At 45.7% G+C, this 26,779-nt stretch overlaps 2 protein-coding genes across 2 annotated transcripts; both read left to right on the top strand.

Annotated features, from left to right (window-relative positions):
* The first annotated feature begins 2,079 nt into the window (after window positions 1–2,079).
* Window positions 2,080–12,484, top strand: LOC136488898 (uncharacterized). The gene is given in 8 exon segments (XM_066485674.1): window positions 2,080–2,149; window positions 9,582–9,721; window positions 9,896–10,145; window positions 10,352–10,608; window positions 10,695–10,907; window positions 11,450–11,542; window positions 11,641–11,763; window positions 12,098–12,484. Coding segments are annotated over 8 exon segments (1,533 nt in total).
* Window positions 12,485–24,890: 12,406 nt separating this feature from the next.
* Window positions 24,891–26,511, top strand: LOC136484917 (flavonoid O-methyltransferase-like protein Os11g0303600). The gene is made up of 2 exons (XM_066481890.1): window positions 24,891–25,727; window positions 26,014–26,511. The coding sequence occupies exons 1-2, from the start codon at window positions 24,933–24,935 to the stop codon at window positions 26,305–26,307; spliced, it is 1,089 nt and encodes a 362-aa protein (XP_066337987.1). The 5' UTR covers window positions 24,891–24,932; the 3' UTR covers window positions 26,308–26,511.
* The last annotated feature ends 268 nt before the right edge of the window (window positions 26,512–26,779 follow it).

The raw sequence follows: 26,779 nt of genomic DNA, 5'->3' as shown, positions 1-26,779 counted from the left end.
GCCAGCCAGTCTTGGCACTCGGCAAAGAGGCTCCTTTGCCGAGTGCCAAACGCAGACACTCGGCAAACTATTTTTATTTTTTTTCTTTCCTGCCCCCAAACTTTTTCTGTAGTCCTCATACAATACCTAGTACTCCATGTTCAAATGTGTCACATTTCTTGGACTTTTCTCTATATTTCTTTAATTTATTTCATTTAATTGAATTTTCTTGGATAATTCAAATTATAACGGCTAGTCATTCAAATATTGAAAAAATGAATGGGAAAATGATATTCATGTTATTTAGTATAATGTGAGGCCGTATCCAGGAACAGACTACCAATTTCGAACATCTTGTTCACAAAACATGACCATGAACTTGCAGTCGAGTTGTTTTTAAATTCTATAAAAAGCAAATGAAGACCGAAAATCTTGAAACTTGTCAAGATGTCATGATATCATATGTGGAGGCTGTGATAAAAAACTGAGGAGCTTTCATGCAAGTTTGTCACATACGATGCTTACCATCTCGTCGGCCTCTTCACGAAATTATGAAACTTCTTTAGAGATTCTTTGGTTTGTAAGCATCGTATGTGACAACTTGCGCGAAACCTTCTCAAATTTTTATCACAGCCTCCAATCATGACATCTTGACAAGTTTCATGATTTTCATACTTCATTTGCTTTTTTATAGAATTTAAAAACAACTCGACCGCAAGTTCGTGGTCATATTTCGTGAACAAGATGTTCGAAATTGATGGTATGTTCCTGGATACGCCTCACATTATACTAAATAACATGAATATCATTTTTTCATTCATTTTTTTCATTATTCGAATGACTAGCAGTTATAATTTGAATTATTCAAGAAATTCAATTAAATGAAATAAATTAAAGAAATATAGAAAAAGTCCAAGAAATGTGCCACATTGGAACATGGAGGGACCGCAGAAAAAGTTTGGAGGTCAAAAGTGAAAAAAAATATGGTTTGCCAAGTGTCAAAAAATGAACACTCAAGCAAATCACCGCTTTGTCGAGTGTCCAGGAGAAGACACTCGGCAAAGGGTTAGCGATGGCAGCCCTTTGCCGAGTGTTCTAGGTTTGCCGAGTGCCCGACACTCGGCAAACCTGGTCTTTGCCGAGTGTTATTGTTTGTCGAGTGCTCGGCACTCGGCAAGACCACCTCTTTGTCGAGTGCCAGTTGTTTGCCGAGTGCTTTCTCTCTGGCACTCGGCAAATAGCCTCTTTGCCGAGCGCCCGATAAAAAGCACTCAGGCAAAGTATGGGACACTCGGCAAAGAAGCTGTCTCCGGTAGTGGTAGAAGAAGTGAGGGAGAACAGAGCATACACACAACAGTGACACCAGCGTTGGCCGAAGCTCTATATAGGAGATGGCAAATCAGTACTATCTCTTTACTGAGTTGTAGTGGCAAACTATATATACAACTCTATCTATCTAGTCCTAGTACAACTGCCTATGCTATAACAGTGACTAGATAACACAACAGGGCTAACTCTGGCAGCCTGCTCCTACTGTGGTTACAGTGCAGGCAGGTGAGCCGTTCGGCGTCTGCCCCTGCAGCGGCAATAGTACCACAGCAGAGTACCTTTTCGGCGCCAACTTCCTCTATCATGTGTTCACACAAGGGAGCAGTAGATTGTCTAACAGGCAGAACAGGCAGCGGAGGCTGTGGATCCGCCGCCACCGACGTGGTTGAGGGAGCCGCTGCGTCCTCCCCAAACTGGGACGGAACGACGTCGATTTCGCCATGGAATGGTACATCAGGAACCAGTGAACACGGATCTAGGAGCAGGTTGAAGGGATTTGAGCTTGAGTGGTCGATCTGCCGGGTGTGTGGTGTGGCGTCATTGGGGGGAGAGGGCGGGTCGGGGGGAGCTGCCATCTCCATATCGCGGCCGCGGTTGGGGCGGCGCGCGCCGCCACGAGCTCTGTCGCGGTGTGTGGAGGTGAGCACGGCCGGCTGCGGGTCGGCGAGCGCGGCACTAGATGGGGCCCTGCTCAGACTTCCCGCCAGCTCGCTCGCAAGCACACGCATCAGCTTCCTTCAGTTCATGTCGACAGGGATTTGAATCATGTACATGGGCGCGGGCAAGGAAATTTCGCACAAGGGGAAGCTTCTGGAGGGTGGCCGAGTGCACCGGCGGCTGGGTTGGTGGTGGGAGTGGGCGCCGCGGTGCCGGATCTCCTGATCTGAAATTATAGATCCAGAGCACCAACTCCACAATTGAGTAGCTCCACCGTGGAGCTAGGCTTCTACTAATATTTTTGGTAGAGCTCCACCACTACATGCGTGCATGGAAGCAGTTAGGGCCCACCGGCCTGCGTAGAGACATCCTTGGTTTGCAGGAGACAGTTGAGCTAGCCAGACATAGGGGGCGGTGGCGCTAGGATTTGTTGGAGGAGTGAGAAGAGGAGGGACCAAAGGAGACGCGATACACAAGGAGGAAAACTGCATGGAACAGTATTTTTAGAGCACCTCATGAGGAGCTCCATGATTTTCATGGATCTAGGAGCAAATAAGATCCATGTTTTAATTTGATGGATCTAGAGTTTGTGGAACTAGTGTGTTTGGCTAAAAACTCTGAAGTTGGAGTTATTTATTAGATCTAGAGATGTTGCATTGGGAGGTGTCCCAAACATCGTCTAGTTTTGGTGCTCTACATCCATATGAGAAAATGGCACGGGTTCGTGGAGGGTGGCTAGAAAGTGCTCCTCCTCGCCACATTTTTTACTGTTGCTCTATCTGCTCCGGTGCTAGCGAAGGAAGCGGAGCCAATGCAGGAACCGCCCTAAACATGCTCTTAATTTCAGGATTAGTTTGTATCCTATAAATTTTAAGTTACCGGTTCACATATTAAGTTCCTCCTAAAATATTCCTTTCAATTTTAGACCATTAGATCTAGATTAACGGATTATTATATTATTAATGTATTTAATAGGTTCACACAAGAGTATTTTCTATGTGATAGCAAAATTTTTAAAGAATAGAGAAGAATTGAGTTTCATATAGATGAAACTCTCTTTGCTTGTTTCTGAACTCTAGATGAGTCATGGAATTGCCTATCAAACAATAGAACCGAACCATGCATTGAGAGTGGTTGTTCCTTATGTTTTATTGCACTCTATCTGACATTATATTCTTAAAAATAATGCTACGAAACTCTACTGAAATCGGCCTAGCCAAGTCTAATTTTTTTAATTTATGCGCGTAGGCGAGGAGTAGTAAACCAAAAATTGATTGACCAGTTGGTTTATTTTCTCTCCTGTGTTTATATCACAAAAAAATACATGGACTTGGTTGGTTTCTCGTCTGCCTATGCGGTGCCATCATGCAGTTTATTAATTTCCTCGCCAAACACGCGCACCATTTTTGAAAGCAAATGGCAGTCATTTTCACTAGCTCATCAGTCCTGACCCATCACTATTGAATACTACAAATGGCAGTCGTCACTTTCTGATCACTCCTGATCCATGACGCCATTGAATACAAATCGCAGTCATCAATTGCTTATCGTTTCTCACCAAATCAGTCAGCATGTCCCTTACCAATGGGACACACCATGTTGCACGCCCACCTCGTGTTCCATGTGGTAGTAGACTGGTAGGCGTGAACATTAGTTACACAACATTTATTTTCGTATTCTTCTTTGAAATTAGATATGGATACAAATGCAGATATGTTTCCATTTGCATATGAATAAATATGTACTCCCTCTATTCTAAATTATAAGTCGCTTTGACTTTTTTGATATATCCATTTTGCTATGTATGTAGACATATTATCAAATATATAACAAACTGGATCCAGAAAACGTTGGTCATGAATATTTGTTTGGATTTTGAGTAAAGGACACAACAATATCTATCGCGTGTTTTCTGTCCGTCAACTCAAATACAGAAATATATAAATTTTGAATACAACACATGTATAAATTTTAGTCAAATTGCTCAAGTTATTTTCAAATTTTAAGCTTTTGCAAAAGAAAGTTTGCATTTACCGAGTATTTGTACTTCTCAGTTTAGTTTAGCTATATTATAATATTTTGGTGAAGTGGATTTGGACTAGGTGTTTGGTTCGGCATTTTGTAACGCCATTCTATTACAGATGGTAAGCAATCCTGTTGTTCACGTTAGGTTCAGTATGGTCGGCAATCAGCTACCGCACAATTGGATACCGGAGTGTACAATCTAATTCGGCCTGCTGGTCGGTGTTTTATCGCTTCACGATACCGCTGCCTTGAAGAATCGAGCTCTCTGGTCGTCGTCGTTGTCCTGCACAAGCAGCTCTCCGTGTGTCGTGGTAATGGTGGCAGGTCCTTCAACCACCACGATCCCGAGGGAGGATCCTCTCCATCAGGGGCAGAGCCCAGAATTTGGTCATAGGGGCCATCGAACCAACAACAATCATTTATGATGAAATACATATAGAACAAGAGTAAAGAGAAAGTTAAAAAACTAAAAAAACACTGAATATTACAGGAAAAAAGAAACAAAATTAATTAGGTATAAATCTCTGACCTTCACTTGATCAATCTAATTCTAGGCTAAAAAATGAATCATGGTACTAACAAGAACAAAGGAGAAAAAGAAGATAATAAGAAGGCTAATCCTAGATAATCTAGATGCTATTTCAGATGATTTCGGAGAGAGAAAACAAGCAAATGACATACAATTAACTAGCTAATAAGATATGTACGGTGAGCACGACTAGATATTTGGTACGCAATAATAGAAAAACAAAAGAGATGAAAAAATAATAGAAAAAATTAATTATTAATTGTATAAGATACTATTAGAGATTAACATAGAGGGAGGACAAGAAATCACTGCACAAATAGTATCATTAACTAGCTAATTGCATTATAAAATAACTAATTAAGAATGTATAATATAGAGTGCATGGGAAGGTTGGGGGGTGCCGACCCCCCTCAGCCACCCCTTCCCTCCGCCACTGCTCTCCATCATCCCGCTGGAGGCACTCCGTGGCGACGGCTATGGAAGCGGTGGTGGCGGCCGTGGTGTTGGGGGCACCAGACGCCCATGCTAGCTTCGCCCAGGGGTCCTGCAACAGCTAGATCAAAAGAAGCAAACGCAGATCAAGAAAGCATCAACCAGATCGAGAGATTCATTTGATACAGTTACATATCAAAACCAAACAGAGATCCTAATGATTGATCCCATCTCTGATCACAGTGCAACCTAATTTCATTTCCATTTGCGTTATCACAGGTTGAACCAAACACTATCTTCATACTTCATATATCGTCTATATACTTTAAAAAAGATAACCAAAACTACATCATTTACCTTTTTTGAGCTGAAATTCATCTTGGGCTTGCAGTGTGCACATAATGGATATCCAAACAATTCAAATCTAATGTTTGACTGAATTCTCTGACTGGATATCTGGTGTGCCATGGATAACACCATTCTTATATTTGTATCTCATATAAAAAAAACTATCTGAATCCGTATTCGGTGTTTGAGAAAATGTTTATATATTCAGAAAAGATATTTGAACCAATATTCACCGCTTCTTAGTTTTGATCATATGGTCAGAAAATATCCATACCATTTACGCCCCAACAAGAGATGATGTGACAGCTATGCTAGCTTCTTCCGAAGTAGTAAACTGAGATACAAATATGCATGCATTCCCTCTGTCTAAAGAAGAATGCAATTCTAGGGTCTAAGAGCATCTCCAATTGTCGGTGTTTCGTAAACCGGACTAGTAAACTTATACGATAGCCACGCTGCTCCAGGAAGATGATGGTAGCTTCCAAAAGACACGAGGATTTATACTAGTTCAGGCCGGAGCCCTACATCCTGTCTCAGAGGTGATGCGAGTGCGTGTTCCTCACTTGAATGCTTTGAAGTTCTTACAATGGGGGGTGCAAGAATGGTGAAAGAGGTAGAAGAACCTAAGCTATACGATGGGCTGCCCGAAGCGAAGCTTCAGGAGCCTTGCTAGATGGAGAGTGTGTGAATGAGTAGGGGACTCAGAATGACCATGATCCCCCGAGGTGGGAGCCCTGGCTACCCTTATATAGATTTTGGGGCCAGGGCGTATACAAAGTAGCAGGTTCTCCCGATCAAAGGGTTGTGAGCCTGAGGGTGGTCCTAGCTAACTTGGCTTGCAAGCTAGCTACGCTGTCTTATGGAGTACGCCTGGACGTGGCTGTCGTCATGGTCCTGTGGCCACATCACGGCGTGGTGCTTACTGTGCTAATCATGGCGACACTGCAAGCACGGTGGTGGTTCGCCAGCCATCCTATGCGATACGGCTTCTGCCATGGTCTTTGTCATCATCTCCTGGTTTCCTAGGGCGTGATACGAGAGTTAGTAGCCGCCCTAGGTCATCGATCGCATGGTCGTCTTGAGGAGTTGAAGGCCACGATCCTGATTGACGGGGTTGTGGCTCTCTGCCAGTCTAGATGGCTTCTAAGTCAAAGTCTTCGTCGTGGATCCCATGCCGTAGTGGGTGGGATCGTACATGCGTCTTGTCGGCCCAAATCTAGCTAGTGGTCCGCCCTGGGGCGGTGTTGTCTTGTCCAAGTTGTGTAGTGCAGGGCTAGCGTCTGACCGGACCGAGGTGACTACTGTCCACTCGGCCCTTGTGAGATCATTGCAGCATGCATGTCCTTGTCCGATCAGGCACGCTTGCCTATGCTCGACCTCTCTCCGTTCCTCCCTGGGGGTCATGACAAGGGAGAGGTCGTGCGCTCTTCGAGCGACGTGCGGCTAAGACAAGAGAAGGGGTCGTGGCCGACCTTGTCCTTAATATCCAGCCTAGTTTGCTTGGCTTAGCTAGGCCTAAGTTGTTCGGGCCTTTGCTAAGTGATGTATTGAGGGCCGCGTGGCCTGCTAACTAAACGATGCCTTAAAACACCCCAGTGTTATTACCCCGACAGTAGCCCCCAAGCATTTTTGCGATCACGAAGTGATCGGGGAAGCGCTGTCATGCATGTGCACTGGGCGCGGGTTGGTAGTCGCATCGTATTAGAGCTTCGTTGCCCGATCCCTTGCGGGTTGGTGTGTTCAACGCGGTAGGCGGCCGTTGCGTCCCACCTCGTTAGGACGCCCTGGCGACATGCTATGTAACTTGTCAGGCTTTGCCGTGTCAGTGTGCTGCATCTTGGGGCCCATGACCTAGGCAGGACCGAGTAGTCTCGTCAATGTTGTACTGGCCCTGCCTTTATGAGAGTCTCCATTTGCCTGAGCTCACACGGGTATCTGACTTTGGTTGTTACCTTCCATGGTTCACCATGTGGCGTGGGAGTTTTCAAGCGGCTCAGTTCACCCTTGGGCATATAAATAGAAGTCTTCCTTTTGTTTGTGCCACTCATGGATTTATCTACAAATTGCTTCTTATCTTCCTACCGAGAGAGATAGGAGATGGGGGAGAAAAGCTCTAGGAGAACCATGTGGTCCCCGTCATGTGCTCCTTTGGGGATCGTCCATGGTGGTTGGAGCTTACGTTGCCCTTTCAACAACTGGTGCTAGAAGGGATTTTGCGAGCAGGGAAGGATCGGGGCAGTGCTTAGGCCATCCACAAGGTCTCGTGGTTCAAGTGCTTCCCCAAACCCATAGGCCTCGGGTTGCTGAAGCACGAGCACCAAGGACAACTTCTAGTTTCTCCTCGTACTTGTTGACGGCTTTGGAAAGCCGCCTCAGGTTCGGGGGAGGCATTGTTGTCCCGTGGTGTTCCGTTCATGCTTCCGAAGCATGATGGTGGTGGCCTGTGGGCTTGACCCTGCCCCATTCTTTCTTCCCTACGCGTCCCTGGCTATGAGGCTGGGGTGCTATGGGGAGGAACGGGAGGCAATTTCTCTCCTCTTCCCTCCAGTACTTGTAGCAGGGGCCTCTGGAGTCCCTAGCGTTGCTGCCTAGGCAATGGTGTAGTGGTTGAGAACGTTTCAAGCGGCTCGACCCCTCTTGTACTGCCTGGAGTTGGGTGAAAAGAGTGTTCTTTTTATGTGTGTTTTTGGTTCCCTAGACGAGCCCCCGAGCCATTGGGTCGTGGTCGCTCCTTTGTTTGTTAGGGTCACCTAGAGGCATTTTGCAGCTTAGTAATGCGAGGGTGCGTCTCCTCGACTTCTTTTTGCGCGATCGTGAGGTTTTCTTGCGACCGTGTGCTGGCTCGTGGGGCTTGGACCTCTTTGCTTTTTCCATGTGACCGAGCCGTGATCACATTTTGGGTTATGCATTTTTCCATATCAAAATCGTTGCTGCATTGCCCGGGCCATCTGCTTCGTCGATCTCTCCTAGAGCGGTTGTGGACCTCTGATGGTTTGTGACACTACTAGAAATGTGTTCATCAATGACGATTTAGTCATGACGCTTACAAATTTCGTCACAGAACAAGTGCTTTCTATGACGAAATTTCCAGCTTCGTCATAAGTAACAAGTGACGGAGCTTTGGCATGAAGAATAATGACAAAAACAAAAGAATCGTCATAAAACAACAAAACTAAATCGTCATAGATTGTTTGGCTCGTGTACCACCTCGAGGACGTGTCGGCGTGGTCCCACCAGCAGGTCCCACCTCGAGGACGTGGCGATGTGGTCCCACCATTGGGTCCCAACCTCAAAGACATGGTGATGCGGTCCCACCAGCGGGTCTCAGCCTGAGGACGTGGCGGTGAACAAGTGGGGCAGTGTGGCCCACACGGTCCAGCTGGACCTGCATCCTTCCGCCTCCCTTTTTTTTCCAAAAAATAGTGCACGCAGGGAGATTCGAACCCGCGACCTGCTGCTAGACATGTTGGTGCGTTACCACTAGAGCACTCGCCGTTTTGTGATAAAGGCATGCATGTTTTTCTATTTGTAAACGTATAACATGATAATTGAAACTTGGTTCCCTAAATTGAATTGATCACAGTTCATGGGCCCTAAACCCATGATCGCACGGACGTGGGCGCAGACAAACCCTCGCGCCATGAGAGTAGCGTTGGGCGAGCATAGCAGATCAGCGCCGGCGATCGTCGAGCGGGCAGAGCAATTAGTAATCTATTTTACACTTGTATTTGTCTAAAATAGAAGCAGTAGTGATGCTTTCTAAAAGCAATTGTAGTACAATTCTAAAAGTAGCTGTGACTATTGACTTCAAATAGATTTTGGCATGGTCTGTTTGACCATTTTAATGATCTGGATTTGGATGTAGCAGAGTGCATGCATGTGTGTTGATAGGAAAAGAGTAGTTCAGTACAAGCTATCTTCAAAATTTTCAGATAATTTAGAGTATTTGTGCTTCAGTACAAAAAAGTTGTACCTCTTACCTCTGACCTATTACTTGTTGCCTATAACCTATCACCTCTTATCCCTTAGCTCTTCAGCAGGCACTACTAGCTCCTACCTCTTATCTATCTAGCATCTAGTATTACTACCTCTTAGTACTTAGTTCACTCCTTTTTATTTTCTAATAGACACAATTTGCTTGTTTTTGTAAGAACCTCCAAAAACTGATTATGAGAGACGCCGGGATACACGCGTGGCGAACAATTTAAAGAAGATGCAAGAATTTGGCCTGAAAAATCTATCTACTGAATTTAATAACTCTGTATCACAATCTGCATCAAAGAAGGGGGAAAATCAGCAAACAAGAAAACAAATAGTGAAGATTCAGATTCATCGGAGTGTCTCCTTGAAGATGATGATCAAGGAGATAGTGATGATGATGACACTGAATCTGATGAGCAGCCACAACCCCTGGCAACTAAGGTGCTTCTTCTATCTTCAAAGTACTGGATGGGGAATATTTGCATTGCATTTGAATGTTTTTAATCTGTTCTTTAATATATGCCCTTGCTTTTAGATGCATCTTGTTTCTTGCATACCTGTTCTTTAATATATGGTCTTGCTTATTAATGCACATGACTTGATTTTTTTCCACAGTATCCTGCAGGGCATAGTCAGAAAGTCATAGCTTCAAAGAAGAAGAAGATAGGTCCCACCATGGTGCCAGGAGTTAGGGCTAGTAAGAGAGTAAGGGCATCTCAAGGATCACAGGTGCAACCTCCTGAATCCCAAACAAGATCATCAAAAAGGCTTCAACCTTCAGCGAGAGATGGCCAGAATGTAGAGGATCCTATAGATGGTCATGATGAAATACCACCACAAAGGTCTTATACAGATGAAGAGGAAGGCAATGGAGCTAGTGGGTAGGACAATACAGCTGCAGAAGAAGTCAGTGGAGCTGGTGCTCAAGATAGTACAGGTGTTGATGAAGACAATGTAGCTAGAGAGGAAGACACTGAAGGCAAGTTATAGTTTCTTTGTCATTCAAATATGTCATCTGTTTTGCTTATCTGCATGAAACTAAATCATTTTAATGCAAATTCTATTTTGTAGCTCCTGCACAGCGAGCCCCAAGGAGACCCAGGCCACCCACCAAGGGAACACAGCTGGATAGGATTACAAAAGCTATGGGAAGGAGAATGCCCATAGCTGTTGCTGAAGGCAAAAGAAGGCCTCATGAACCTGTTCAAGCAGCCAAGTTTGAATCTGAGGTTGGTGTCATCATTCGGGATAAGGTTCCTGTCCTACCTCATTGGAAAGAATACAAGAGAGGCGATCAATATTACAAAAACTTTGTGGGAAAGCTCTCTGTAAGTGCATTACTGTTTCTATGGTTAACATGTATATCTGTTTAACCTGAATTGACTAACTAAATATGGAATTGTCATATGACTAGGGGCGCTTGGCCATTAACCCTGACGACAAGCCAACAGAGGAAGCTTGCACCGATATGCTGCGCTCTGGGGTGCGACAAATGCGTTATCGGCTCAAGAATAAATACTTCAATGGTGTACCTGCAAATGAGATTAGGACAACTTCTCTAGTTGCATGCATGACTGATGAACAGTGGAAGGCACTAGTTGCAAAGTGGTCTGATCCAAAAAACATGGTATGGGTATCTTCTCATATGTTCTTTCTCATTCAATTTCCAAAGGATCTTCTCATTTTAAACATATCATCTCATCAATCCTTCTTGCTATACCTAGGCCCTTCAATGAAAAGCAGTGTAACACATAAATATTTTTCAAACATAAAGATTCCCTAAGCTCCTAAATTGGAGCAATTAGCAGAATGTACTTGGGAAAAAAGGGTTGGTCATATATATCCTGCAAACAAAAAGGATTACAAATATGCCCTTAAATATCAGTCCATTCATCAAAGGATAGAATAACATATTCTAAAGGACAAAATCATGAACAGAACAATAGAAAGGCAGTTCATGGTGAGCATTCAGACAATTTGAGATGTACATTTCATAGAAGTTGTATAGGGGCATAAAAGAGTAGACAACTCTGCAGGAGTTGAAAAATTACCATCTTACTGTTTTTCAGATAAATAGGTATCTTGTCATATATTCTTTCTCAATCAGTTTCCAAAGGATCTTCTCATTTTAAACCTATGATCTCATCTGACATGTTCATTATCTTGTAGGAATCAAGTGAAAAGAACAAGCAGAATCGCCGTAAAGTCAAGTATCATCAAGCTACGGGTTCTCGCAGCTATGTGGCACACTTACATGCATATGTAAGTAAAGAGTACCCTGTACATATTTGCACTAAACAACTTATTTTGCATTTCATCTGAGAAAACTTTGTTGTAATTGGTTATCTATGAAACAAAAGAAGAAGAAAAACAATACAGAACCAAGCACAGAACAAAATGAAGAACTTGATGCGGTGGAGGCCTTCAAGACCTGCCATACCAGCTCCAAACATGGTCTGACTGAACTAGCAAGAGAAGCAGTTGTAAATCACGACATCTGTTTCGCTGTGCCAACAACTATTCATTAATTGGATAATATATCTTGTTTCAAACATTTTGTATTCTGTCTTTTGCTCAAAACTGGTCATAATCCAATATAGCAAGACATACTTGCTAAATAATAATCCTATGTTGTTGACTTCTACTTGTATTCTGTTACCTGACAACAAATAAATGACTCATGATTGCATACCTATTTGGCATCAATTTCTGTCAATGCAGCATAGGTTTTTATTTTTTAAAATACATCTTGTGTGATATTTCCTCCTCAAATTAATGTAATAAGTATCAACTAATGATGGGTCATTGCTGTTTCAGTCAAATATGGAAGCTTTGAGGACAGAACCTGTTGCTGAAGGTGAGACAGCAATGTCCAGTGTGTAGGTTGTGTCCCAGGTGCTCTCCTAGAACAGCTCAAACCTTTTCCTGAAGAGTATTGGCATCAAACCAGTGCCATCCTCCAAATCATCATCATCAAATGAAAGCGAACTTTGGGAGCAACTAGCAGCTGAAGCTACGGCTGCTGTACAAGGTGAAATCGATGAACTCAGGAAGAGAAGTGAAGAAGCTAAGGAAAAGCTGGCGAGGACACAAAAGGAGATGGAAGAGTACAAGACGCTGACAGAGATAAACTACAAGGCAATGGAGGAGAACAATGCGCTGCTCAAGCATATCTTGGCCATCAACAATGGTTCTTCAACATGAGCGCTGCTTGTAGCTGCTGGTTCATTAAGCAAGGGGTCTACTGGTGATTTTGTTTATGTAGTAACTTATGTTGCTGGTGGTTGGCAACTTTTTATTATTTCCTGTGATGTTAATGTGAACTGAGATGAAACTAGTAGTTCAAATGTGATGTCTAGTGAGTTATGTGAACCGAGTTTAGAATTGTTGATTAAGTTGTTGGTCATTGGAATACTAGATCTGTTAATTTATGGAAGCTTTTGGTCATTCTAGTATTATTTGCATTCTATAATGAAATCAGCATGTGCACTTGTGATGAATTATCTGACCTTTTTGTGACGATTTGGTAATTGATTCTGTGACGAATTTCTATTTACTTCAGTGACGAAAATGAGAACCTATCACAGCAAGCCTTGTGGCCCAATAAAAAGTGGACACGTGGACCATCCACATCACTGGCCACGTCAGCTGCCATGTGGTCAGACACGTCACCTGCAATGTGGACAAGACACGTCAGCTGCCAGCATCGCAGACGTCGTCTGGCCGCCTAATAGACGACAAGTCATGACAAAAAAGGGGCTATATCAATGACGAAAATAGATCGTCATAGAAAGAATACACTTCTATGACAATGTCCATTTCGTCATAGAACAAATGCACATCTGTGACGAAAATAGACGTTTCGTCACGGTAGGTAAAATATGACGCGCATTCAATGATGAATACCATATCGTCACAAATTCATCATAAAATAATATATGTGACGATTTTGGAGTCTTCAGTGATGAAAGAAGAGCATCATTGATGTACACATCCCTAGTACACTACTACCAGAAATGTTTTTCGTGGCGGACGGATTTGCTTCCCCACAGCGGGCAAACGCGTCCGCCACCGCGTAAAGGTCACGGTAAATCGTGGCCTTCCTGCGGCGGGCCGCTTTGCCCGCTGCGGTTAATCGATTTACCGCGGCGGGCACATTAGGACGCCCGCCGCGGTAAATCATTAAAAAAAACAAAAAAAAACTCAGGAGCCCGCCGGCGAGCCCATTCTCAAGCCCGCCAGCGAACCCGTACGTTCCCAGCCCAATCCACCGACGCACCGGCTGGATCCGCCCACCACCGCGGCCAGGGAGCTCCTCCGCACCGGATCCGCCCACCACCGCGGCCAGGGAGATGAAGGAAGAGGGAGAGGGAGGGAAGTGTTGTACCTACCTCCACGCGCCGCGCCGCCGTGGATCCCCACCGGAGCAGGTGCCGCCGCCATGGATCTGGCCCCAACCGTCGTGGATCTGGCCCCAGTCACCGTCGTCGTCGTGGACGCCCCAGCCGTCGCCGCCGCGAGGAGGGAGGGGGAAGGCCGCCGTCGTGGATCCGCGCCGTGTCGATCCGCGCCATGGAGAGGGAGGGAGGAAGGCCGCCGCCGTGGTGAGGCCAGATCCGCCGGGGACGCCGTGGTAGACGCCGCCGCCACCTTGCTATGGCGGTCCTTGCCGCCGGGAGATGTAGGTCGCGCCTCCTCTAGAAGCAGCTCGAGGGGAGGGGGCATCCCGCGGCCGCGCGTGGAGGTGCAGCTCGCCGTCAGCCTTCGTGGAGAGCTCACCGGTGCAGCCGCGTCGGAGGGAGCAGGGCCGTCGCGCCGGGGGCAGGGCCAGCCGCCAAGCTAGTGCTGGCCTTTGCGTCAGAGGCAGAGCCACAGCGCCTAAGTATACCTATATATACGTGTAGACGAATATCGGGCCAGCTTGGACCTGATGGGCCTAGTCCTTTTCCGCGGCGGGCTTTTAGCGTTGTCCGCCACGGCAAATTGATTTACCGTGGCGGACACCTTACGATGTCCGCCACGGTAAATAGGGTATTTACCGTGGCGGACATATTAAGATGCCCGCCACGGTAAATCGATTTACCGTGGCGGGCAAAAGTGCCCGCCGCGGTAAATAAAAAATGCCCGCCGCGGTAGATCGTGGGATTTACTGCAGCGGGCAAAAAAAGATGCCCGCCACAGAGTGCAAAAGTGCAACGCTGCACATATTCGTTTGTGTAGTAGTGGTAGTGTGATTCTTTGAAGCTAGCCTTTGGTCTTTAGACCTGGAGGCACTGGGAGGAGTCTTGGTCTCGGTTTCGACCCTTTTATGGGGTTGCGGGGACCCATCTCCTATTTTCTCATCGCTCCTGCTGACCTCGAGAGGTCGTGACGCCTTGTAACAGGCAAGTTTGGTTTTGTCCCACGCGGGGAGAGCCATGTCCATCGTAACCACATGATTAGAGCAGTGCGCCTCGTCTGGGTCGATGGGTAATCCGAGTGGGACCCGATATCATCCCCAATCAACGTGGAGTTTGGCTATGCCTCATCGGGAGACGTCCCATAAATCATTGGTCATCAATCCCATTGGTCCCCAACCGCCCCCATAGTGGCCAGAGGGCAAGATGCCTCCCCCAGAGGGGGTCAACCACCAAGGAGACTTCAAAACAGATGACTCGGACATAGAGAGAGATGGTCATGTGGCTCCGCACCACCAATTAGAGTTGCAGGGTCCCATCTCCTCCCTGCCTCTATCCCTTTTGTGGCCTTGAGCCCTTCTAAGGATCAGCCTAAGAGTGGGTTTCCTAAGCACAACACGGGGTTGTGGTTTTGGCGGGTCGCTCCCCGCATGGTCTCGAGGGGCAATTGGCCTCCCCGGTCACATCATGGCATAATGGTGTCCACTCAAAAGGAGTCATGTGCTGTAGAACACGAGCGCACAAATTGAAATGATATTGAAAGGGAGGGTGTGTGTGTGGCTTGCTTGGTTCGCGCCGCTGCGTGGGCAATCATCATTCCGCCTTCCCTTTGATCTCTTCACCTACTCTGTGGGGTTCTCCAAGCGGTTAGTAAATGGGAGTGAACATGAATGTGCCTTAAGTGACCTTAGTAGCTATAAATTTTCTCGGTGTGGTACAGTAAGGAGGCATTCGCTTTGAGTCGCCCGCTCCACTACTCCCCTATTCTTGCTTTTGCACATCTGGAGTTCCATTCTCACTAACAAGGATGAGTCATGGCAAATGACCGTTGGAGGAGTTGTTGGGTGTCAGTGGGGCGCCTCCACCTATCCATCCATGCCTGTGTGATTAGGGGTAAGTGCATATAGATGATGCTCGAGTTTGAGGGTTCGACCTATGTTGACTGTGCATGTTTTCCTAGGCTGCCTCCCATGAAATGTTCATAGGGGCCATCGACGCTACTCGTGCTGTGACCCCACCCATTGGGGGGTTGAGCTCATCGTCGTCTTCCTTAGATGATCGGTAGGAGCTCTGGAAGCTCGTTCATGGGGCGGACGAGGCCCGCTAGTGCCTCTCCGACGCCACCCATGAGGTGAGCCAGTTGGAGCACTATCTCGACGCTGTCCAAGTGGCCCTTGAGGCCTCGAAGAGGGAGACCATCACCGCGTAGGAGGAGGCTACCGACGCCCAGGCCCACATCGTGGGTAAGGGTGCTTCTTCATCTTGTCGTTTTATTCATGGTTCACCACTTCTGATCCTTCTTTGATCTTCCTATCTTCTTGTTGTCAGCGTTGGAGGAGCAGCTAGTGATCTCCCACCACAAGACAGAGGAGGCTCGCCTTTGGGAGGTTGTCCTGATGGAGGACCATGAACGCACGGTGGTGGCTAGAGTCCGGCAGGGAGCCGACGTCGTCCTCACCACCCTACAGCTTTGCATCAGCCAGGATTTTCATCAGGTGGTGCCTGGCTTCCCGGATCATGCTAGGCAGGCAGAGCAGGCAGAGCAAGCAAAGCTAGTCAGCGGCTTCACTGCCACTATAGCCGCCATTGTGGCCGCTGTAGATGTGGAGGACATCCTCTGCGGTGTGGGCCAGGGGCCTTAGATTGTACCTAGGGTCCTTTGATGAATGAAATTCTTTAGTTTGTGTCCTGCGCTTCTTTTTCTTTTGCATGTCCATTGTCGATCTGGTTGATTGAATGCCATAGTTGTGACCTTGCCCGGGGGTCGACCCACGAAGCTTAGTTTTGTGCGACTCTGTTTTCATGACTGAGGCATTGTGGACCAGATCTAGCGGCAATGCGCCTTTTGTTGTCCTCATTTCCTAGGGTCATGATGATTTTTGTTTCGGCAAACATCGATGCGTGGTGTATCATAGTGTAGCTTCCATGGGTGAGCCATGTCAACTGGCATGTACCTATCAGCACAGGTCGCTTGGTGTTATGTGTGTTGTTAGAGTGTTGCTTTGACGTGCATTCACTGAGGCATGATGCGATCTCTAGGCGCAAGGATGTTTCATTGACCATTATGTACAAAATCTTAGATGGCTGAGAGTAGCTTTGATGTGAATGCTGGGTGTTCGTGCCACTGGTCATGACCTTCATCACTCGCGGTGCTTCACACGATGAGGCTTGGGGTGCGTGCCTCATCGAGCTGAGGAGTACACTATGTCGTGAGCCTTCCGGTGCTCGTTGATCGTGTCATCCTCAGGCCATGCTATCACCTGCCTCGTCGTGTGCTGTGGCTGAGGTCATGAAGCGCGACCTCCGCATGCTCCCCTAAAGCATAGGGAAGCCGTGTTCAGTTTCAGCACCCAAGGGTTGGCACATGGCTATCGCTATGTTGTAATTTTCCTGTTCAAAGAGGTGGGCCTGCTGGAGGTCGCCGCCTATGGTGATGATTCGGTGAGGACCGAACATCTTGAGCTTTAGGTAAGTGTAGTTGGGGACAGCCATGAACTTGGCGTAGCATAGTCAGCCAAGGATGGAATGGTAGGCGCTAGGGAAATCCGCTATTTCGAAGGTGAGCATTTCCGTGCAAAAATTGGCTTGACTTCTGAAAGTCTCAGGTAAGTTGACCTATCCGAGGGGCATGGCCTAGAGCCTGGGTATGACTCCATGGAATAGAGCACCGGATGGCCATATCGCTGCCCATGAAAGTCCCATGGCATCGTACGTCTCGGCATAGAGGAGGTTGAGGCCCCTCCCGCCGTCCATGAGGACTTGAGATAGGTGGGTCTTACTGATGATTGGGTCAACGATGAGGGGGAAGTGCCCCGGTTGTGGAATGTGGTCGGGGTGATCCTTTCCATCGAAAGTGATCGTGGTTTCTAACTATTTCAAGAAGGCTAGGATGGCTTCGCACAAGGAGCCACATTGACCTCCCTAGTTGTGAGCTCTTGCCAGTGTTTAGACTCGTACGCCATCGGTTCGTCGAAGATCATAAGGCACCCTCTTGTGTTGGGATACGCATCACCCTTCTCCTCGTTGCCAGTGGGCCTAGACAGCACATCCGTGCCTATCATCTCGTAGTCGCCGCTGAAGTAGCACTTGATGAGGTCGCACTCCTCAACGGTGTGCTTAACTAGATAGCTGTGGTTACGGCATGACATCTTGATTATCTTATCAAAACTAACATGGTTGAACTTGCCGGTCTTCTACTTGTGGACCCTATCGATTGCTGTGACAAACTCATTGTCGCGGCGCCTACAACTATCCTTTTTGCCCTTTACTCATCGGTTCTGGTCCTTATCCTCGTCTGTAGGTTTGGCTTGAGCCTTACCCTTGTGCTTCTAGAATATTGAATGGATGGCCTCCTCGCCGGATGTGTGGCTTGTTGCGAGGTTGAGCAACTCCAACGTAGTCTACAATTTGCAACGTCCAAGCTCATGGACGAGTGCTTTGTTGGTCATGGCAGAGATGAATGCTCTAATCACATCCGCATCCACGATATCGGGGAGCTCATTGCACTGCTTGGAAAAGCGGTGGATCTACTCGCATAGAGTTTCTCTCGCCTTTTGTTTACAGGGTTTGAGATCCTAGGAATTCCTAGGGTGCACATGCGTACCCTAAAAGTTCCCTACGAAGATGCACTTGAAGTCTACCCATGAGTGGATGCTATTCGTGGGGAGATGCTCGAGCCATGTTCGGGCGTTTTCCTCAAGGTAGAGTGGCAAGTATTGGATGATGAAGAGATCATCGTCAACCCCGCCTGCTTGATAGGCGAGGCGGAAGTCTTCCAACCACACGGCGGGGTTGGTGTCCCTGTAGTACTTGATTAAGTTTGGTGGTGCACGGAAGCGCGTCAAGAATGGCGTCTGTGGACCGCAGGCGTCTAGGCTCGAGCTGCGTCATGTGTCCCAAACCCTAGGATGTTGTCCGTGGTTGTTGGGTAGCTGTCACCATAGTATACTTGATCTTTGCTCACCTAGTTTGGCCTAGGGTGCCAAGTGCCCTAAGCTAGCCAGGTATTGAAATCTTTGATGTAGTAGCTATGTGCTGGGGAGGGTTCCTGCCTACATGCCACATCGTCGTCGTCCGATCGGAGCATGCTTGGTGCGTGGTGCCCCTCGGGGGCACCACGTGCCAAGGAAATGTGTACGAAAACTAGACTAGGGATGCAACCCCTTTGCGAAGCTTTGAGCCTGTTGTACCACTAAGGTTTCTAGTAGGTCCCGCAGCTCCTGATGGACGCACTTTCCCTCATCGGTTGAGGGTTCAGGGGCCGTTCGCATGATAATGGTGGCTGCTACGATGTTTTGACTAGCACAAGGGAAGACAGGCATCTCCCTCTTGTCATGTTGGATTTGATCAGATACATGGCATGCCCGCACCCACGTGCCCTCGGCGTCGAGGTGTGGCAGGCTAGGGCACCTGTCATTGCAGCGTTAGTTAGCCTGATCAACTTCATGGGCCTTGGCTTGTTCCTGGCGTTCCTAGTCGTATTCGGCCTATTCTCTGTGGAGTGCATGGAATTGGGTAGGCGTCATCCTCTGCATCCTCCGCTGGCGCCACCCCATCCTCCGAGAGATGCAACATGTTGCATTCCCTTAGCGGGCGGTAACTCCCCTCAGAATCAAACTTAGTGTCCATGTTTTAGGGGTGGCCAATAGGAGGTCATAGAGGGATTTGGATCCCGCTCCATCATCTCCACAAACATGTAGGATTCTGGCATCATCGAGCGGCCATTGCGCCTAGTGAGCTCCCGCTCAAAGAGTGTGATCGTGTCCTTCATTTCGAAGGCAGTGCAGTGCTAGGATTCTAGAATTCGGCCTCTGGCGATAGGGGCCTGCATCTGGAGAGTTGGGCGAAAGCTTTCGCCAACACATAGAACACGCATTGACTTAGCTCTGGCTCAGGATTTGTCTCGAGATAGGCATTGATCCTGCATGCTAGCTTATTAGAGTTGATGATCGTAGGACTGACATAGGCCGGTCCATGATCAGGTGTCGAGATGTGCGATGGAGCCACATTCTCTTCACTGAGTCATAGCTAACCATGGCGGTCAGCCATGAAGTCCAGGTCCCTGAAGCGTAGGGCTTGGTCGGAGAGAAGACCGTCAATGGGAGCTGGCCCATTGATGTCGTTGAACTCAAGGCTTTTGAAGCAGATGCAGCTGCTGGGGCCACACCAAGAGCAAGTCCGACATAAGTGCAGGGAGCCATCGCTTATACGATTGTCATGCTGCTCGAGGAAGATGATGTTAGCATCCAAAAGACATGAGGATTTATACTGGTGTAGGCCAGAGCCCTATGTCCAGTGTCAAAGGTAATTGAGTGCCTATTCCTTGCTTGAATGCTTTGAAGTTCTTACAATGGGGTGTGCAAGAATGGTAGAAGAGGTAGAAGAACCTAAGCTAGACGATGGGCTGTCCAAAGGGAAGCTTCAGGAGCCCTACTACGTGGAGAGTGTGTGATTGAGTAGGAGACTCAGAATGACCATGATCCTCTGAGGTGGGTGCCCTGGCTGCCATTATATAGAGTTCAGGGCCAGGGCATCTACAAAGCAGCAGGTTCTCACGACTGAAGGGTCATGAGCCTGAGAGAGGTCCTAGCTAATTTGGCTTGCAAGCTACGCTGTCTTGTGGAGTATGCTTGGGCGTGGTTGTCATCATGGTCCTATGGCCACATCGCAGCGTGGTGCAGCGTGGTGCTTACTGTGTTGGCTATGGCGGCATTGTAGGCATAGTGGTGGTTCGCCAGCCATCCTGTACGACACGTCTTTTGCCATGCTCTTTGTCATCATCTCTTGATTTCCTAGGGCATCGTATGAGAGTTGATAGCCGCCCCGGTTCGTCGATCGCTTGGTCATGTTGAGGAGTTGAAGGCCACAATCCCGATTGTTGGGGTCGTGGTTGTCCGCCAGTCTGGATGGCTTCTAAGTGAAAGCTTTCGTTGCGGACCCCTACCGTAGTGGGTGGGATCGTACATGCGTCTTGTCGGGCCATATCTGGCTGGTAGTCATCGTGCCCGTCGTCACCGCCTTGGGGCGGTGTTGTCTTGTCCGTGTTGCATAGTGCAGGGCTGGCGTCTGACCGGACCAAGGTGACTGTTGTCCCCTCGGCCCTTGTGAGGTCATTGCGCCGTGCATGTCTTTGTCCGATCAGGCACGTTTGGCTATGCTCGACCTCTCTTCGTTCCTCCTTTTGTGTCGTGATGAGGGAGAGGTCGTGCGCTCTCCGAGCGTCGTGCGGCTAAGGCAGGAGAAGGGGTCACCGCCGACTCTGGCCTTAACATCCGGCCTGGTTTGCTTGGCTCAGCTAGGCCTCGGTCGTTCGGGCCTTTGCTAGCTGACGTATTGCGGGCCACGTGGCCTACTAACTAATCGATGCCTTGAGACACCCCGGGGTTATAACCCCGACACCAATGGTTTCCAAAATCTAAATATTTAGCAAGATTGAAAAAAAAATCACTCTCCAACAACTGTGTATCTAACTCCCAATCTATCCACACTTCAGAAAATGAATCCAATTGCACGCAAATTTACGCGCGTATATCAATGGGCCAATCTAGAGGTGGAAGGATGTGGGGAAGAATAACGGGTAGGGTAAGGTTCCCAATGTAAATGTATAAGAGAGAAAGAAAATATAAAAGTTGTTGGTGTGATTTCGAAATAGTACGGGATTTCTGATGCAAAATTATCTTTTATATTTTAGAAACTATTGGAGAAATCAAACAAATGTACTCTTGATATTTTTAGCTACATGGAAAAATCATTGATTTACCAAATAATTTTTGTAAGGAATTATTGGAAGTGCGTTTGTTCTAAAAAGAATACAATTTGTCATTGCAGGTGTAGTGGAGTAGTTATATGTGAGTCCCATCATCTAAAATATATTTATCTCGCTGCTTCCTTATCCACACAACTCCTTCCATTGTTTATTCAGAGTGAGATCTTAGAATTGTTTATCCTTGATTTGATTGTTGCTAGTCCGTGATGTAATAATCACTTCTTCACATACGCATGGAGAGTACAGATATAAGGGTAGTTTCACCTTGGGTTCGGTTCCAAGAGTAACATTTTTTTCGTGGGCGGATGGAGTATATATAAGACAAATGCGAAATTGTTTCCATTACATATATACGAATAAATATGTATCAAAGATAAAAACAAGCTGGATCCAGACAACGTTGGTCATGAATATTTGTTTGGATTTTAAGTAAAGGCAACAACAATAATATACCTATCACATGTTTTCTGTTGGTCAAGCCAAATATAGAAATATATAAATTATGAATTATGAATACAACACATGTATAAATTTTACTCAAATTGCTCAAGTTATTTTCAATTTTTAAACTTTTGCAAAAGAAAGTTTGCATTTACCGACTTTGTATTTCTCAATTTGCTTTGAGTGTACTATAATATTTTGGTGAGGTTGACTTTGAACTTAGTTCATACTTCATACATCGTCACAAACTTTAAAAAAGATAACCAGAACTACATCATTTACCATTTTAGAGCCGAAATTCATCTTGCGCTTGCAGGGTGGTGCACATAATGGATATCCAATAGAGCAATTCAAATCTAATATTTGACTGAATTCTTTGACTGGATATCTGGTATGTCATGGATAACATCATTCTTATGTTCGTATCTGATATTAAAAAAATTATCAGAATCCTTATCCTGAGAAAATGTTTAGATATTCAAAAAAAGATATCTAGACCACTGTTCACCCCTTCTCAGTTTTGGTCGGATGGTTAGAAAATATCCATACCATTTACGCCCCTACAAGAAAAGATCTGACAGCTATGTTACTATGTTAGCTCCTTCGGAAGCAGTAGCAAACCGAGATAGGAGTACAATTTGTATTCTCTGTCCCACAAAAAAAAACAATTCTAGGATATAAGGTTTGTAAAAAAATACAGTTTTAGGAATTATATAGGTGTAGTGGAGTACTCCCTCCACTACCGGAGACCGGCTCTTTGCCGAGTGCCAAGTGGTTTGCCAAGTGTTGTTTTTCGGGCACTCGACAAAGCGCCTTTGCCGAGTGTTTTTTTTACACTCGGCAAAGAAAATTTCAAAGCATATTTTGAAGCAGTAAATTAATTCAAATAAAAAAGTTTTCAACTACAAAGTTGTACAACTCATCAAGATGTACAATGTTTGTTTTGGTCTTTTCTCCATATGACAAAGTGAAAGTAAATTTGTTCACAAATCAAACATATCTCTCTTGTAGTTTATGAAACTACAAGAGAGATATATAAGATTTGTGAACAATGTTAGAACAACCATGTCAGATGAATAGATGATCAAACAACCAAAATAAATTTTGTAGATCTCAAAAAGTTATGAAACATTGTAGTTGGCAACTTTTTTATTTGAAAACATCTTGTTATGCAAAACTGCGTTTGAATTTCAAAAATTTAAAATTCAAATTTTGTAAACGACCTCGGATGGAAAAACTTCCTAAACTAAAAGTGTAGATCTCAAAAAGTTATGAAACTTTGTAGTTTACAACTTTTTTATTTGAATTCGTTTAGGGCCTCAAACAAGCAATTTACACTCGGCAAAAAAAGCTTCTTTGCCGAGTGTTTTTTTTTGACACTCGGCAAAGAGCTTCTTTGTCGAGTGTTTTTTTTGACACTCGGCAAAGAAAATTTCAAAGCACATTTTAAAGCAGTAAATTAATTCAAATGAAAAAGTTTTCAACTACAAAGTTGTATAACTCAAGATGTACAATGTTTGTTTTGGTCTTTTCTTCATATGACAAAGTGAAAATGAATTTGTTCACAAATCTAACATATCTCTCTTGTAGTTTATGAAACTACAAGAGAGATATATAAGATTTGTGAACAATGTTAGAACGACCATGTCGGATGAACAGATGACCAAACAACCAAAATAAACTTTGTAGATCTCGAAAAGTTATGAAACTTTGTAATTGGCAACTTTTTGATTTGAAATCATCTTGTCATGCAAAACTGTGTTTGAATTTCAAAATTTTAAAATTCGAACTTTTCAAACGACCTCGGATGGAAAAAGAACCAAAATAAACTCTGTAGATCTCGAAAAGTTATGAAACATTGTAGTTGGCAACTTTTTGATTTGAAAACATCTTGTCATGCAAAACTGCGTTTGAATTTCCAAATTTTAAAATTCAAATTTTGTAAACAACCTCGGATGGAAAAGCTTCCTAAACTAAAAGTGTAGATCTCGAAAAGTTATAAAACTTTGTAGTTTACAACTTTTTTATTTGAATTCGTTTAGGGCCTCAAACAAGTAATTTACAGTCGTTTTAGGATAATATATTGAGAACTAAAACGGAATCCAGGACAGTGTGGTGTAGTGGTAGAGGAGGTTTGTGCGCAGCGGGAGGTCTCGGGTTCGAATCCCGTCAGCCACATAGCCGTGAAATTTACGCGAAAAATGCCGGAGATGGGTGGGCGCTGACCGGTGGGGGCCTCCATCAATTAAAAAAAATTCCATTTTTTCGGTAAAAATTCTCATTTTTTTCGGGTTTTTTATCGGTTCCAACTTTGCTGAGTGTCGGGCACTCGGCAAAGGCTTTGCCAAGTGCCCGACAAAAGACACTCGACAAAGACGCCTTTGCCGACGTATTTTTTGCCGAGTATTGTTTGTCGAGTGCAGCACTCGGCAAAGCCTTTACCGAGTGCAAATTGGGCTTTGCTGAGTGCCCCTGGCACTCGACAAAGCCAGTGAGTCCGGTAGCGCTCCGTCCTATAAAAAGTATCATTCTCACTTCTCCATAAGTTAATCATTTGCAATTTTGACCAAATATATATAACAGAATATTAATATTTATGGTACGTAATTAGTATCATTAGATAAATCATTGAATATATTTTTATAATAAACTTATTTAGAGATAGAAATACTAATATTTTTTTTAAATAGTCAGCACGAACCCATAACAAACACTTTTTTTTATGGAGGAAGTAGCTGTCCGTGAGTGCCATCATCTAAAATATACAGGATTTAGCTCACTGCTTCCTCATCCACACAAATAATGCTTCCATCGTTCACACAGAGTAAGATTTTATTGCTATTTATTCTTGATTTGATTGCTGCTAGTCGGTATGTAATAATCCCTTTGCACCAATCATAGGCATGGAGAGCACTGACTAGTTTTTCATCTTGTGTTCCGACTTCCGAGAGACGGATGTAGTATATATATAAATCCCACATTGCCCAACGTATCTCAGTAGCACACACATACAGAAGCACTATAGGTAAAAAGTCTGTTGCGCAGAGCAATGGCTTCCAATGTAGTCCGGCCTAGCGATGCCGAGCTGCTGCAGGCACAAGCCGACCTATGGCGGGTGAGCCTCTCCTACCTCACACCCATGTCACTGAGGTGCGCCGTGGAGCTTGGCATCCCCACGGCGATCCACCGCCACGGCGGGGCCGCCTCACCCGCCGACCTGATCACCGCGCTGTCCCTCCCCTCCGCCAAGCTGCCGTTCATCCGCCGCCTGCTGCGGCTCTTGGCCGTGTCGGGCGTGTTCACCGTCGACAAGACCACAGCGGAGGAGAGGTACTGCATCAACCCCGTGTCCTACCTCCTGGTGGACGGCATCCCTGACGAGGTGCACATCAACCACACCTCTCTGGTGCTCACCTGCACCTCGACGCGCTACCTTGAAGCGGCGATAGGGTTGGCCGAGTGGTTCAAGAAGGACGTGGTGACGGCGCCATTCGAGGAGCTGCATGGGGCAACTCTGTTCCATGAGAGCATGGAGAGCCTCGACCCAGATTACCACAACATGGCAAATGAAGCCTTGGACGCCCACGACAACTTTGGGATTGAGATTGCGCTGCGGGAGTTCAGGGACTTGTTTGAGGGGATTCAGTCGATGACCTACTGCTGCGGTACCTGTGGTGATGACAAGGCTGCCAGGGCTATTGTCAAGGCCTTCCCACACATAAAATGCACTGTGCTGGCCCCTCCAAAGATGATTGCCACCAAACCGGCTGATGGTGTCATGATAAACTATGTTGAAGGTGACATGTTCAACTTCATTCCACCTGCTCAAACTGTGATGCTAAAGGTAATAACCTGATTAGATTCCATTTTAATTGTACTGTGGCTTGGCTACTTAAAATTATATGAATTAATTCATTCAAACCATTACAATTGCAATACGAAAATTGAACTTTAATTTGAACCACTACCATTTTCTAACACACCTAAATGACAAATCTAAATTTTCTCACTTTAATGTTTATAACTTGCAAGCTCAAATAAAGCTCTAGCCTGAATGTTCACTTCATAATTCAGTTACAAATCATTGCATAAGTGTGTAACTGTGTGTCCAATCTATGCATGATATATAGCTTGTGCTGCACCACTGGACTGATGAGGACTGCGTGAAGATCCTGGCTCAATGCCGGAAGGCGATTCCTTCACGAGAGGATGGCGGAAAAGTTATCGTTGGCGATATTGTGATTGACTACTCTGGGCCTATGTTGGAAACTCACCTCTTAATGGACATTGGCATGATGACCATGACAAAAGGACGCCAACGGGATGAAAATGAATTTTGTGAGATCTTCGTGAAAGCAGGGTTCAGCGACTATAAGATTCTAAAGAAATTTGGAGCTCGTGTTGCCTTCGAAGTGTATCCGTAAGATTGCACCTGGGATTTTTATATATTGTGGGTTCTGGCTTGGCATGATGATGTCCTAAATAAAGAAGGTGTGTGCCTAGAGTATCCATGGATCACCATGGACCTAAGCAGATAATCTTGGTTGCTTTCTTAAGATCGATTCACGTGGAATTTTCCTTTGGAAGAATATGGCAAATAACCGCCATCTAGATTTGGCGTTGGATTCTATGTACTTTGCCCCTGCTTTGTTATTTTCAGTGTAATATCCGGTATCATAATATATTCTTGCTTACTACTATGTTGGATGCAATATATATTTTTAACAACTAAAATGTAAAACCACGATTGAAATGTGCTTCTAGTCGCTTTTCATTTCATGCTGTAGCAATTACTACGTGAAAAACGGTTTGTACCAACGGGACAAATTTTTTTAGGGGCGGCTGATGATGGAGCCACCCATACAGTGGCGTGCTTGAGAGCCCAGAGACCAGCCG

Source organism: Miscanthus floridulus, chromosome 10 (genome assembly GCF_019320115.1).
Source record: "Miscanthus floridulus cultivar M001 chromosome 10, ASM1932011v1, whole genome shotgun sequence".
Taxonomy (NCBI): Eukaryota; Viridiplantae; Streptophyta; class Magnoliopsida; order Poales; family Poaceae; genus Miscanthus; species Miscanthus floridulus.
This window is presented reverse-complemented; position numbering and strand designations above follow the sequence as displayed.